Genomic DNA, 15,612 nt, shown 5'->3' on the forward strand with positions numbered 1-15,612 from the left:
ACAAACATGTACAATGTACTCCAAAGTGGTTTTCCATTCAGTGTGCACAGTCTCCCGCGTCATACATAAACATTTTTCCTAATGAATATTTAACTGGGAATGTGCCATTATCAAAATAGGGGTGTTGAGTCGTTCCATTCTGTTCGCGCCAGATTTCAAACCCTTCTTCTTTGAGCCGGCAATCGGTCAGTTTTCGACCAAAAATGCCACTTTTAGGAAGAAAAATCTACATTCCGAAGACGCAGGATGGGATAGTGAAGCTTCCTCCAGGTTTCTGTAGGATTCCAATAACAAATGAAGTCTTCAAAACGAGAGAGTATCCTTTTGTAAAATTGGCGTAAACGAGTAAGTTGAAAACAAGATGGCAGCCCCCATGTAAAATGAGGTTGTCACACGAAACCACACAGAGAATTTCTAGGCAAACAAAAAATGTGGCGATAATTGTTCGAAGATTTCTATACTTGAAATGCATTTAGACTTATTTTGTTTATTGCAATCGGTAAATTAGATATTAGGGAACGCTATTGTGGTATTGAATACTTTAGATTGGCAGCTTAAATGTGAGCATTTTCGGAACAAATTTCGGTCATGTTTTTGCAAAATATTCTGTCTCTCCGCGGAATAGACGTAGACCGTCATGAATAGAACACATGTAGAAGGCCATGCTGCACTGCGCGCATGCATGACCGACCAGTTGTTGTGGTACTCCACTCCAGTCGGTGGTATTGGTTGCTGTTGAATTGAAGACAAACAAAAAACAGTTCCTTTGTAATTAATTGTGAATGTTTCAACTCATGACTCGCGTGTTTATTAGGCCTGTTATTTTTGTTAATAAAAATGATTATTATACATTAATATCAAAAACATAATAATTTAATAATATTCGTTTTTTTTTTTTTTTTTTTAAAGCAATGAAAAAAAAGCAAAATCTATCTCATGATACTTTGGAGATTGACATTTGTTGTCGACTGTCTACAAACTCGGTCATGTTGGTCACGTCAAGTCAAATCAGGTTCTAAAGATCAGGGGTTAAAGTAGACCCAGTAACTGGGGCGCTGTACTCCTTTGAAAACAATTTTTGACTTCATCTGTCGTACTAGCGCCCCAGGGAATGGCACAGAATGTTAACAAATACCCTGTTTTTTGCGACACCCAGCCACAAAAAAAGCCTCAAAATGACAAAAAAACCAAACAAACTAGCTCAAAAATCGCCTACTCTATTCTCGATACGTCTAGGATGTAACATCAGGCATTTAATTGTACTCACGATCATTTTTTAAACTCCAAATTGATGATTTTTAACTCCGCATCCTGGAGCGATTGACAAGTCTGCGATTTTCGGATGTGTATGATAACGAAGCATGGCGTCGCGGTGTATAGATCAGGTGGTAGTCGCATCACGTGTCTTCGGTTTGCTGGTGACGCGTTGTGGGTGGATGTCCATCAACGGCTGTTTAATGCTACACTTGTTACAGGCGTTGCAGCGAATGCATTGTACACTGGGATGGGTACAGGCGCTGCTGCTAGCGAGTGCCCACGTGCGTTCAATCATGAGCAACATAACTTACACGGTGCCTGGTTGTTGGAAAATTATCAGAAAGGGGGTGAAAGGTTCTCAGAAAGGGAATATTGTCTGAAAGAGGGGATGAAGTCTGCTGGTCTGGATTTTTCTGGTCATCGCCCCCCCCCCCCAAAAAAAAAAAACGAAAAAAAAGGGAAAAAAAGATGATAAATAAATAAAAACCGCTGTACTTCATCTAAGCCTACGATTTTTGTGCATAATATGAAAATGGTTGCCCTTTGGAAGATTAAATTGCAGGTCTGCCCTAGTTACATTATGTGAATAATGACTTCACCGTTTCATCATAGTGACAGATTACATTACATAATAGTATTCATGGCAGGTGTTTTTGCCTTTAAATTAAAAAAAAAAATTCCTTAGAACTTTTCCTTTCATAAACAAACACCGAGACAACCCTCTGTTGTACCAGGCTCCCTGGTTGTACATATAAAAATGCAAAAACTTATTTAAACGTTTTGAGGTCGTAACGTTACATGTACATGTATGTGAAAACATAAAAATAAACAAAAATCCTTCAGCTCGGTTCATACTTCCTGCAAATGCGATACGAATTTTGATGTCACAATTTCACATCGCATGCAAAACATTCAGTGCGAATGTAGCCATGTGACGTTGACATCGCAGGAGGTATGAACCGGATTCAGTAATATGAAAAATATCTAGGTCAAGGTGTTGTCTTTTTAAAACACTTATAATAAACTTGCTTCCAGGTTCCCCCCATTGATCTATTATCCTTAAGTTCAAATACTCAGTGAGTACGACAAACGTCTGGAGTTTTACCGTCAACCCATTTGGACCTGTCAGTGCACTGGGGTGACAGATCTGACCTATTCCGAAGCCCTCAGGTCAGAGGTCAGCGCACGTGAGCAGTTGGAAGATGAGTTCCCAGTGCGGTTGGAGAGAGTTGTTCTTGATCTGGTTCACCACAGTAAGTGATTTGTTTTGTACAAGTCAGAACTTAAGGCCCGGTCCCACTGCAGCGCTAAAGAGAACGATAACGATCACGATGCAAAGAAAAAGATTCTGTTGGTCGAATTTCTCCACTTAGAATACGCACACGCTCATTCAACCAGTGGAATGCGTTCTCTTTGCGTCGTTATTGTTATCGTTATCGTTATCGCTGCAGTGGGACCAGGGGCCGATTTCATAAAGCAATAAAATTCATCACAAGACAAATTTTCAGTATCACCATAGTGATTTGTATTGTGACATCACACTTTACTAAGCAACTACGATTGGTTTGCAGTTATGATCAATCTTAGATCTTTGTGAAATCGGCCCCAGGTCGTAAGCTTGGGCTAATCGCTGAATTCTGCACTAACAATGACAATTCTCAGCTTGCACGACAAGCGTCAAACTCAGCGGTAGCTGTGTAAGCAGATAATGCATTGTAACAAGGAGTACACACATACACAAGCCGAAATGCCCTGCTGACCGTGGAATAATGCTTGATGTAAGCGCGGAATTCCCTGCTAGCACCAATTCTTTGCTTACAATAGGCGGATCCATAAAATTGGGTCCTGAAGAGGGTCATTTCCCTCCTTTGGTCGCTCACAGTTCCTTGGGGGATAGACATGCTCTAGCGACCTCTTCGCCAGTCAATACTTGCTGCTATTTTCATGGCCTCAAAATGTTCTTTTGCTTGACAGATACTTGTTCCTTGGAGTCTCTCGTTGATGATGTTCAGACACATCTCCAGAATTCCTTTGATGTCGGAGACACCGTGGAGTTGAAAGTCCAGCTCAGGGGCAAGGTGTAAGTAGATTCATGCAAAAGGGTCGGATTTGTGCTGAGGAATTTTTTTATTTATTTGTTTATTCTATTTTATGTGCAGAGGCATTGAGTCATAGACAACTGGTCCCCGCTCAATCTCCTTTGATCTTCTGAAACGTGGTTTATTTGGAGTGGTTTCGGAAAAAAAAAACTTGCATTTTGACATCCGCGTACTAAGCGCCCTTCAAGCGCACTTGAAAGCAGTCACTTTTGGTTAGTCAATCAGTGGTGTTTTTCAGTGTTTCCTTTTCAAGGGTTAGTGATGAGAAATGTTGATACGACGTGCTGTCCATGGCAACGACACTGCAATTGGCCTCAACTTTCCTTTTGAAGGGGGCACAGTAATTGCCCTCTAGTTAGGGGCACCTCTCGGGAAAATGTACATAAATTGTACAGGAGTCTTGCACAGGGCAACACAGCAAGAGCACAGGGCACCAAGGCAATCGCTGTGGGTGCTGTAGTTTTGAGGTATGGCACACACTTAAAGGGAAGGTACACGTTTGGGAATTGTCAAAGACCAGTCTTCTCACTTGGTGTATCCCATCATAAGCATAAAATAACAAGCCTGTGAAAATTTGGGTTCAATCGGTCATCGAAGTTGCGAGAAAATAATGAAAGAAAAAACACCCTTGCTTGGACGAATTTGTGTGCTTTCAGATAGGAATAAAAGACTTCTAGCTAGAAGTATTTTATTATTTTAGTGAGAAACTACCTCTTTCTCAAAGCTACATTACTTCAGAGGGAGTCGTGTCCCACAATGTTTTATACTATCGACAGGTCTTCATTGCTTATCACTAATTAAGTTTTTAAGTTAATATTTGTTTTGAGTATGTACCAAACGTGTACCTTCCCTTTAAAGCCATTGGACACTTTCTGAACACAACAAAAATTAAAAGTTCACAAATTTACAATTAACTTACAGGGTTTACGGAAGGTAATGGTGAAAGACTTCCCTTGAAATATTATTCCATGAAATGCTCTACTTTTTGAGAAAACAATAAAACAATTATCATTCTCGATATATCGAGAATAATGGATTGATTTTAAACACATGTCATGACACGGCGAAACGTGCGGAAACAAGGGTGGGTTTTCCCATTATTTCTCCCAACTCCGATGACCGATTGAGCCTCAATTTTCACAGGTTTGTTATTTTATATTTATAAATTGTGATACACGAAGTGTGGGCCTTTGGACAATACTGTTTACCGATGTTGTGCGATTGCTTTGGTTATCCAAACCCGATAGTGTAACACAATGTATTTGAATGTTTTCACCATACATCTCTAAATGGCTTATTGTGAGGCCTACTGCATGCGACAAACCTGTATCTATAGAGGTTTGTCGCATGCAGCAGGCCTCGCACACCAGATTCTGTTCTAATTTCTATACATTTTTTGTGTCTCTATATACAGCATCAAAGGGAAGATCGTTAAAGTCACACAGTCGTCAGCGGATGAGGTAAGAACCAATCAGGAGACAGCTTCTTTCTCAAACGCTATATTTTAACCAATAATGAGCTGACTCAAAGCGGTGTGCTTTTGTAACAGTTGATTTGATTGGCTTGCATGCACTATTTTGTTTGCAACCTGTACACTGATTCCATGAGAGGCATGAATTTCTTTCAATAATTGTGTACTAAGGCGGCATAAGAAAAGTGCTTTATTTGTGTGGACCATCCAGCCATCTTTTGACCAGCTTGAGAAGGCTTTTTGTCAGCCTCGAATGGTCAGCAGTAAAGTTGGGGCTCGAAGGTCAAATTTAGTTTTGTGGTCAGTGTTGTAGCTAGACCAATTTTAGCGGTGGGCTCTAAATCAAATTTAGCCCACCAAGGGCGAGCGTTTCAACAAAATTATTAATGTTTAGATATGGGGCAATCTGAAGTGCAATCTGGGGGAAATCTATGCTGGGCAGCACATTGTGTTTTGCTCTGAGTGCTGGGCGAAACTTGTTAGTTTGTGTTAGGCCCGCCGGGCACCACCCACCGTGGCTAATACACTGTTTGTGGTGCACTCATTTCCAACTAGATAGAGTTGTTTAAAATTGCATGCCTGAGCCTGGGCTCAAATTTGGCTCAACATTCCACAAGATTTCAGGGCTTTCAGCTAAAACAATTCCAGGACTTGAATATGTCAATGAATAATTTTGGTATGACCCAACCAAAAAAATCAGTTTGTTGACATAACCATCAAAATCAACGATAGAAAGCAAGAAAAGCAAATGGATTCATGATTGCTTGACCTGTGATGTTGTTTTTCTTTTGTTTAGTGGGCAGCTCTGATGATTCCTAAAACATTGGTCAATTCACAGGTACTTTCTTGGCAATCAGAAAATTAATGATTTGGTTTGCGGTAACACCATGTGTGTATCTACTTGCCAGGTAGAGTTTGTTCTTAGAGAACTATCTTGCTGACGATGACAAGAGCGAGCTAGTCCAAACATTGAGACCAACTAAGAACTGACTCTGTGGTAGCACAGTTAATCACGATCCTACAAACTAAAGTAGTAGTCCCAGCCTGTTTTCTATACCATCCGCCTGTGTAATAGTTAAAAAGCAGGACAGTTCTTTTCAGAACTGAGAAGTTGACCGAACCCCCGAACATCTACTCCGTGGTAGTAGAATTAAGCAAGACAGTTCTGTAAGAACCAACTCTACCTGGCAAGTAGTCACTGGTGTACACACATGGTGTTACCGCAAACCAAATATATATTGATACCTTACAATGCAATGCCTCAAATCCTATAACAGATAATGTATGAAAAGACAAGATTAACATAATTTGGCATCACATCACACAGTAACATACGCCTGCTTACTTTGGTTATAACAAAATTTGCCATCCTAACTTGGGGCCAATTTCATAGAGCTGCTTAAGCAAAAAAATTGATTAAGCACGAAAATAGCTCGCTTATTTTACACATGTTACTGGCCAAAATTTCATGCCATATACTGTACATTGCTTGTGACTGGTAGTTAGCTGTTGGTTACTTAGCATAACAATTGAGTGGAGTCTTGGCCGGTAATCTGATTTTACTAAGCAAGGATTTTTTTGCTCAAGCAAAATTTTGTGCTTAAGCAGCTCTATGAAATTGGGCCCAGCCCAACTCATCCAAAACCCACCCCTGTCAGGGCTCGAATTGGGGGGGGGGGGGGGGGGGGGGGGCGATCATTTATAAACTTCATTTATAAACTTCATTTTATCATGTTTCCAGACTGAAACTAGACAATGATGCCTTCTATCCTAACCAATCCTGGGGTCGATTTCACTAGTCCCAGGACTCTTTAGGAGTCAAAAACCTAAGGCTGGTCTCAAGTTAGGACGAGTAAGTCGTCCTTACTCAAGATATGACTAGTCTTAACCATAGAGTTTAATATATAAGTACTAGAGGGCGCACTGGCCTATAAACGCGCGCAGGCGGCCATTTTCTACGTTGACAAAACTGGCATCCCACAGCGTGTGTTTGTGCGGCCATTTTGTAAGTTAAACAAAACAGCATCGCGTGAGCGTTCAAAACACAAACTCAAAACGTGTGTTTCATATTCAACGCGCGTACATAATGGCGCGCGCTTGTCTCCTCGCGGTCCCGTCGCCTTTGTGCAAAGAAGCATCACCCGTGCGCCCTTTAGTTCTTATAATTCTATGGTCAACCCTTTGTAAAATCCACCCCTGTGTATCAACATTCCTGCCACACTCTGTAGGCCTGTTAATCATGCAAAGCTTTTCCCATGGATTTTTATATGTTACAAATTTTTAATATTCTTCTAATGTGCTGTTTCTTGTGCTTTTTATGTGTGTGCATAAATTTGCTTGTTTTCTATTGTATTTAATTTCAATTTTTATTGTAAAGCGCATTGGTCTATTTTTTGGAAATGCACTATATAAATCTTGTTAATAATAATAATAATAATAATAATAATAATAATGTGCTATCCAACATGTCCCTTCTTGCATGCTTTAACATTTTTTAGCTGTGTTTTGTTCTGACATGTTGCAATTGTATACTAATTTAAACCAGAGTGCATCATTTGAAAAAAAAAACATGTAACTTCTATCTGAAAGCTAACGTGTCATTTAGGATGGTAGTGGTAGTAAACATCCTGCAAAATTATTACTAAGATTAAATTTCAGGGGACAATTTGACAAAGCTCTGAGATTCATCTTTAAAGATGAGTTGTCAGTATCACCATAGTGATTTGTAATGTGACATCACACTTTGCTAAGCAATTAATTAAGATCGATTTACAGTTATGATCAATCTTAACTTTTCAATCTTAACTCTTTGTGAAGTCAAAATATCGATTAAAGGCAGTAGACACTATTGGTAATTACTCAAAATAATTATTAGCATAAAACCTTTCTTGGTGACGAGTAATGGGGAGAGGTTGATGGTATTAAACATTGTGAGAAACGGCTCCCTCTGAAGTACCATAGTTTTTGAGAAAGAAGTATTTTTCCATGAATTTGATTTTGAGACCTCAGATTTAGAACGTGAGGTCTCGAAATCAGTTATCTAAGTGCTCACAACTTCGTGTGACAAGGGTGGATTTTTTCTTTCATTAATATCTTGCAACTTCGATGACCGATTGAGCTCAAATTTTCACAGGTTAGTTATTTTATGTATGTTGAGATACACCAACTGTGAAGGCTAGTCTTAGACAATAACCAATAGCGTCCACTGCCTTTAAGAAGCATCCTTGTTTACTGGTTTCGTTAGGCTTGCAAGCTTTGGTGATTCAGTTCTTTTATGAAGCATCCTTGGTTTCATTACCAGAATTATATTATAAGCCTAATTTTATAATAATCTTTATTTTTGCAGTAACAAGGTTGTGTGTCTGTTTTAACAAGTCTGTTCTTTTGTTTCATCCTAGATGAAAGATGGAAGCTCTCCTTCAAGCGACAAGGAAAATCATGTAGAAGAGGGATTAAAAACCCCTCTTAAACATATGAAGAAAACCAACCCTAAGGTAAGCATCCTTTGTGGGCGTAAGCGGGTTGTACTGGGCACATCATGAAAATAAACAGTACGAGTAAACACCATTACTGGGTGTAAATGGGTTGCACTGGGATTCGAACAATCACTCCCATGACTTAAGGGCAGTGGACACTATTGGTAATTACTGAAAATAATTGTATAGAAAATTGGCTGGTACTACTACATGTACTTTAGCTTAAGGATCATAAAAGGAACACGTTGCCTTGGATTGGACGAGTTGGTCTATGAAAAGCATTTTGTAACCGTTTTCTATAAAATGCATATGATTGGAACGATGTTTTAAAAGTAGAATACAATGATCCACACAAATTTGCCTCGAAATTGCGTGGTTTTCCTTTTACTGTGCGGACTAACACGATCGGCCATTTATGGGAGTCAAAAATTTGACTCCCATAAATGGCCGACCGTGTTAGTCGACGAGGTAAAAGGAAAACCGTGCAATTTCGAGGCATGTTTGTGTTGATCATTGTATTCTACTTTTACAACATCTTTCTACCCCATGTGCATTTTATAACAAACTCTTTTCAAAGACCAACTCGACCGATCCAAGGCAACGTGTTCCTTTAAAGGGTGTATGTAACTTTTGTAGGACAAAAAACACAATGTCCACAGACTTACATTAAACTTACACAATTAATTTGAAGATAATGATAGTAGAAAGCTTCCCTGAAAATATTACGTGCTGAGGTGCTGTAGTTTTGGGGAAATGAGTAAAACAATTTCATGAAAATAATCTTTTTCGTCTCATGAGACGAAAATTATTTTAATCATTTACAAAGGTATTTTCATGACATATTTTTACTCATTTCTCAAAAACTACAGCACCTCAGTAAGTAATATTTGAAGGGAAGCTTTCTACTATCATTATCTTCAAACCCTGTAAGTTTAATGTAAATCTATGGACATTTTGAAAAGGTACCCAAATCCTTTAATTTACTGTACAACCACGGAGTCAGTTCTTGAATAAGGAGTACTGATGATGACTAGAGCATGCTAATGTAGTCAAAACTTTGAGACAGTTCTTTTCAGAACTGAGAAGTCTCCCAAACATCTGATAAATCTACTCCGTGATAGTAGAATATATGTAGATATACAGTTCTCTGAGAACAAACTCTACCTGGCAAGTACATAGATACATGTACATTGTGTTTACCGCAATCGAAATATAACCTGGTATTATTGAACACTATTATTATTTATTAGAGGTAAGGTACACGTTTGGTAATTACTCAAAACAAATATTAACTTAAAAACTGACTTGGTAACGAGCATTGGAGAGCTGTTGATAGTGTAAAACATTGTGAGAAACGGCTCCCTCTGAAGTAGCATGGTTTTGAAATAGAGGTAATTTCCTGCTAAAATAATAAAGACTTCTAGCTAGAAGTCTTTTATTCCTATCTGGGGCACACAAATTCGGCCAACAAGGGTGTTTTTTCTTTTATCGTTTTCTCCCAACTCCGTACCAATTGAGCTCAAATTTTCACAGGTTTGTTATTTTATGCATATATGTTGAGATACACCAAGTGAGAACACTGGTCTTTGACAATTACCAAACGTGTACCTTCCCTTTAAGTGACTGACAGTGGGTAACTGATATTTCTCTTGATTCTCAGAATTGCAGGTACAACATTCATCTTAGTGATGAGGACAAGATCATTAGTGCAGTTCCAGGCCATGAAATTATGTAAGTATTGTGACTTGGGTTTAAACGGGCATTCATAAATACCCCAGACAGTTTCGCTATTCCTAATGGTGAAGAGCGTGTCACGTGGGTGTGTATAAACCTTTGTTTATGACCAGTAAAAAGTGTTGAAACATGGGCGTGATACGTGAGCTTGCACCTGTTCTTATAAGACAGTTTCTTCATTCCTATTGGTCTAAAACTAATATCAATCCGCCCATAAGGTCTCATTCACAAACGAACAGCGCCCTCTAGCGGTAAAAAAAGGGTTTTTCACACACAAAATTATTTTAATAGCAACCTCTAGCGGAGGGAAAACATATTTTCGCACCGTTGCACTCATAAATATTCATTGTACTAATTCGTATGTTTCATATGTTTCAAACCTTGTTTTCTGTTTTGTTTACTATTGTAGCCATACAACCCCGCTGCCTTCTTGGGATTTACTGAAGCTCTTTATACGATCCAACGCCATCCAGACTGGTTCCAATCCGAACTCTCCCTGGGTCGTCTCTGAAGACCTCTTCACCAAGTTTAGCCTCATCAATAAATATGATGACTCCAACCTCAGCCCTTACAAGGTAAAAAGGCAGATACTTTACTAGGAGAAATACATTTTATTCATAGCAGGCATTATTTTAATAGAGGGAAATTTGCATTGATAAAAATAATGTTAATTTTAGGTTTACCCATATACCTGTATACAATACAATGATGGCTCATTCCACGTTACGTGTGTTACAGTTCGGACAGTATTTTATGTGTAGTGAGGCCTGCTGGAAAAATTACTAGACTTACCTTTTCACAAATATGTAACTAAAATCGTCTATACGTACACACTAATGGCTGAAACTTAAACAAATTGTTGAGGACATTTGAGTGGCAGTTGTAAATAACTGGTTTATAAATTTCAGGATTTTCTTGTATGGTAGTCTACTTCTGAAGGATCTACCTTTGCAAATAAAAGATTGCATTGAAAAACTGTATTTTTACTTCAAAGTGAAATGATTCTCAAAATAGTTTATGGAAAGCTGCTGTACTTCTATTCTAACCAAGTAAGTTTTCATTACTGTTTATTTTAAGTGTGATTACATCTGTTTCCCTTTGATTTGAGGTCGTATTTGTTTCCTTCCAGACCTGCTATGAAACACCTAAAACCAGAAAGCGATCACCAGAGGAGCGAAAAAACAAAACCTCAAAGAAGAGGAAACTCTCCGATCATTTCTCCTCGGCAAGCTCTACAAAGATGAAACAGTCCACCCTCCTTGACATGACCTTTAACTCGAAAGCCTCTAAACAGGAACGGGACGACACCATGCCCAGCCCGGAGAAGGTCCGCATGGACCACACCTACAGCTCTCCGATCGGGAAGACCCTGAATAAGAGTTCCCCCAAGAGATCTCCGCGGGCTGACTCTACCAAGAAGAGTCCCGCAGTGGCGAAGAAGAAGGGTGTCAAACCTGCTCTTAAGACCACCAAGAAGGGTGGGGTGAAGAAGGCGAAACCAAAGGAAGTGAAGAAATCTAAACCGAGATCAAAAGAAGACAAGGTGTCGGCGAAACAGGCGGTTAAAGACTTACCCAAGAAGGCTTCTTCTTCAGAGGAGGATGAGGTGGTCGACGTCGACGGGGTCCAGGAATCCCCAAGGAAGACCCCCTTCAAGAAGAAGCTCACTGACCACTTCAAGAGTCTACAGGGAAACACGCCCTCTGAAGACGAATTCAAAGTCACACCCAAGAAAACTCCCAAAAAGGAGGAGAAAAATACGCCAAAGTCAAAACCGAAAAGCAAACCTCCGGTGAAAAGAGCGAGCAAGGTCGCAAAGAAGGCACTCTCAGGAACTCCAAAGAAAACTGTGTCACCGAGAAAAACTGTCAAGACCCCTGTGAAGAAGACCAAGGCAGCGGTTAATGGGACGCTGAAAAAGACGCCGGTCAAGTCACCGAGGAAAGCCACGCCCAAAAGGTCGCCGATTAAAAAGGCCACGCCCAAGAAGACGCCTGTGAAAAAAGGCAAGGCTTCACCAGCCAAGGTATCAAAATCAAAGGTGAGTTTGCAACGTTGTTAGAGTGAAATTATAAAATATTTAAAGGAACATTAAAGGATTAGTTTTTGGTAACAAAACAGTTGCTGGCAGTGTAACGTAAACGCTTTATGTAATCCACCATAAACTATAAACCTGTTGAAGTTTGAGATCGATTGACAGGCCTGTCGATCGACCATCTGGTGCACGAGAAAATAGTGAAAAACAATCACACATTTTGCATGACGTTTCTCAACAATGTTAGTAACTATCATCATCTCTTATTGATCACTAACAAGTAAGTTTTTTGCTAACAATTATTTTGAGCAATAACCAATAGTATCCAGTGCCTTTAATAAATCTTTTCAATGTGTTTCTAGAAGTCCCTGAAGCAAGTGACCCTGTTTGACCTCGCTGGCAAGAAAGCCAAGACACCAGATTCCAAAGTCCTCTACAAGTTGGCCACGCCCCAGAGTCCACGCCAGCTGCCCATCATTAACAAGTAAGTGAATGGCTTTGTAAATTAGGCGCCATATTATAGTAAGGTAAGCGGTGGGGTTATCCCTAGCCTTTAGTCAAGGCGCACGCGGCACACCGGATGGCACGCTCAACCCCAAAAATGTAACGCACGCAAAAAGAGCATCACCGCGAGCGCCTTTACCAACTCGTTTTGGGGCCTTATGTTTTTCTTAACATTTGCCAACGATTTTGGTGGGAGAAAATGTTATACATAATGCATTAGCATGGTTAGTTGCTGGCCAATAAGAAGCCACAATTACTTGCATGATGTCACAAGAATGTTCGATGCAAATTCGTTACATTTTCTCCCACCAAAATCGTTGGCAAATGTAAAGAAAAACATAAGGCCCCCAAAACGATTTGGTAAAGGCGCTTTGCGGCTTCGCCGCTCATGGTGATAGTCTTTTTTCGTGCGTTACATTTTTGGGGCTGTGCGCCTTGACTAAAGGCTAGGTTATCCCTGGTTGCCTATTGGATTCATATTTCATTTTTCTCCCTTTACGTTAGTTTAGAACGCATCTGCCTATATGAAATGCGTGTGCGAAGGTTACGTGTACGAGGATGATAAATAGTCTGTTGGGGTTATAATAAAACAAATATTGACTGCTTTTACTTGCTACGACTCCCGAGGTGATCCCTGGACCGTTCCATTTTCCATCGGCTTTGCTCGGGAAAATAAAATGCTCGGGGGATCACCTCGGGAGTTGTAGTTTTAACCATAGTACTCGAAGCAGTCTATTATTGTATACTACAGTACACACGGCAGACCACTCCACGCATGCTACTTTTCAGCTGACCATCTAATTTCCTCTTACTTTTCAGAACAGTGCCATAAAAAACTTATAAAACACTGTACAAAAGTCAGGTGTGATTGCCCATTTTTCCTCTTTTTTTTGCTATTAGAAAGTTGCATTTCTGCAACTGTGAGAAGATAAACAAAACATGAAATTGTTTACTTTGGGAGCTGCATTATTTCATTCAAATCATGGATTAATGAGGAATACATGACATCCAAAACCCACTGCAGAAATAGGAGTCTGACGGAAATCTAACAAAAATTTACAATCTCGGCCAATTCTTGTTTGTCCCCCGCACCACAGCCCCCTTGCCCCCTTTCAGTGTTGGCTCTCATTTTTGTATCTCTCTCATTGTGCGGTCTGCGCTGCCATCAATATTGAGGGGGGGGAAGGGGAAGGGGAGAGAATGTTTATATTTTGGGAATGGGCGGGCCAAGCATTTTGGCAGAGATTATAGACTTTTAAGAGGAATACAAATTCCTACCTTCAGCTCCCTTGAGTTATGTAACCTCTTGCCAATTTTTTTTAGGCTTGCTTGGGGCCAACTTGCATTAAAGGCAGTGGATACTATTGGTAATTGCTCAAAATAATTATTAGCATAAAACCTTCATTGGTGACGAGTAATGGGGAGAGGTGGATAGTATATAACATTGTGAGAAACGGCTCCCTCCGATATCGAAATCGTGTCCAAATTAATATCGCGATATTCGATGATATCGTGATATCGCCCAAGCTTACCTCAGATTAAGAACTTGAGGTATCAAAATCAACTATCTAACGCACACAACTTCGTGTGACGAGGGTTTTTTTCTGTCATTATTATCTCGCAAGTTATATGACCGATTGAGCTCAAATTTTCACAGGTTTTTTATTTAATGCATATGTTGAGATACACCAACGTTGACGACTGGTCTTTGACAATTGCCAATAGTGTCCAGTGTCTTTAATAGGAAGAGGAATACCAATTCCTGCCTTCAGCTGCCCCAAGTTATTTTTATACTCTTGTAGCCCCTTGCCAAGAATGGCTCTTAGCCTTGTTCGGGGCCGACTTGCATGAAAACAAAAAATACAAAGTTAACTCTACTTTTTACTGTTTTTCAGGTTGATCCGAGCAAAGAAGAACAAGGACCTACCCCTGTACAGTAGACTAATGGCCAAGGCAATCCGTGAGCTAACCGACAAACAGATCAAGAACCTCAAACCAGATATACGGGACGAGGTCACCACCAAGTATGAGGAACTTAAGATGAAACTCAAATGGTGAGTGATTTTATTATTTTTTTTGTTTAATGCAAGTCGCCTGACACACACGGCCTGAAGGTCACTTCAAGGTGTGAGCTACATGTACAATTCTTTCTTTCCAGAGGTCACTGCCATCTACTCCTAGGGCTGAAACAGGGTTACCCCTTTTACAGTCCATACGTCCACTTCAAGGTGTGAGCTACAATTCTTTCTTTCCAGAGGCCATTGCAACCTACTCCTAGGGCTGAAACAGGGTTACCCCCTTTATCGTCAATACGGATGTAGGCTTGAGTATCATCGATCGGAAGCCTGGCCGGTAGAGCATAAAACACTACATGTATCTCCCCAATTTTACGCAGCAAGTTTCAAAAACGGGTTTTGAACCCACACTCTGCTGATCAAACACCGGAGCTTGAATCCGGTGCTCTTAACCGCTCGGCCAAAATGACAAAGCAGTCTTTCAGAGTCATCTTCAGTTTTGTGATGCGCTCATTTTCAAATAGATCATTGGATAAAAATACAAGTCTGTCACCTAACCATTAAAATGGTTTTAATTTTCACTTTATTCGACACTCTGTTAAGGGATTTAGCCAAAACTAGCACTTGGGTGTTAAATGCAATGGCAAAAACAGGAGTTTGGAAATTTTCCCTAAAGTTTCCTACAGACTCTATCTGTAGAGTTGTTAACAAAACTGAACGAGTTGTTCATTTGACCTTGGAGCCTCTCTGTAATACACACGTCACAGCTATCCTGTGATTGGTTTTGCGAGTATTTTGCAACAAATTTCTAGGCATTTTCAGGTGGGGCACCATTGGACTCCTTGCGGCTGCCGGTTCATTTTTGTAAGTTTGACAGGCATCTAGTTACTTTTAACTCAGACTGGTGCGGCGTTTCACAACGCAACCTGATCACCAATAATACCAGTCCATGACGGGCCGATGTGCAGTAGGGCATTGCAGATGTTGGGCAGGCGCCAAGCCAACAGAAGGTTACAAGTCT

General features: G+C 40.1%; 1 protein-coding gene across 4 annotated transcripts in view; it reads left to right on the top strand.

Annotated features, from left to right (window-relative positions):
* Window positions 1-55: 55 nt before the first annotated feature.
* The window catches only part of LOC139942525 (tyrosine-protein kinase BAZ1B-like), a 46,416-nt gene continuing 30,859 nt past the window's right edge, over window positions 56-15,612 (top strand). The window contains exons 1-11 of one of the 4 annotated variants that reach the window (XM_071939344.1): window positions 56-316; window positions 2,335-2,510; window positions 3,232-3,337; window positions 4,771-4,816; window positions 5,624-5,665; window positions 8,226-8,321; window positions 9,964-10,034; window positions 10,447-10,612; window positions 11,167-12,078; window positions 12,435-12,556; window positions 14,472-14,630. In XM_071939344.1, coding sequence (XP_071795445.1) covers window positions 204-316; window positions 2,335-2,510; window positions 3,232-3,337; window positions 4,771-4,816; window positions 5,624-5,665; window positions 8,226-8,321; window positions 9,964-10,034; window positions 10,447-10,612; window positions 11,167-12,078; window positions 12,435-12,556; window positions 14,472-14,630 — 2,009 coding nt within the window. In that variant the 5' untranslated portion in view covers window positions 56-203. The remainder of the gene's footprint in view (window positions 317-2,334; window positions 2,511-3,231; window positions 3,338-4,770; window positions 4,817-5,623; window positions 5,666-8,225; window positions 8,322-9,963; window positions 10,035-10,446; window positions 10,613-11,166; window positions 12,079-12,434; window positions 12,557-14,471; window positions 14,631-15,612) is intronic. The other 3 variants (XM_071939346.1, XM_071939345.1, XM_071939347.1) reach the window with 3 other exon arrangements.

Source organism: Asterias amurensis, chromosome 10, assembly GCF_032118995.1.
Source record: "Asterias amurensis chromosome 10, ASM3211899v1".
NCBI classification, from domain to species: Eukaryota; Metazoa; Echinodermata; class Asteroidea; order Forcipulatida; family Asteriidae; genus Asterias; species Asterias amurensis.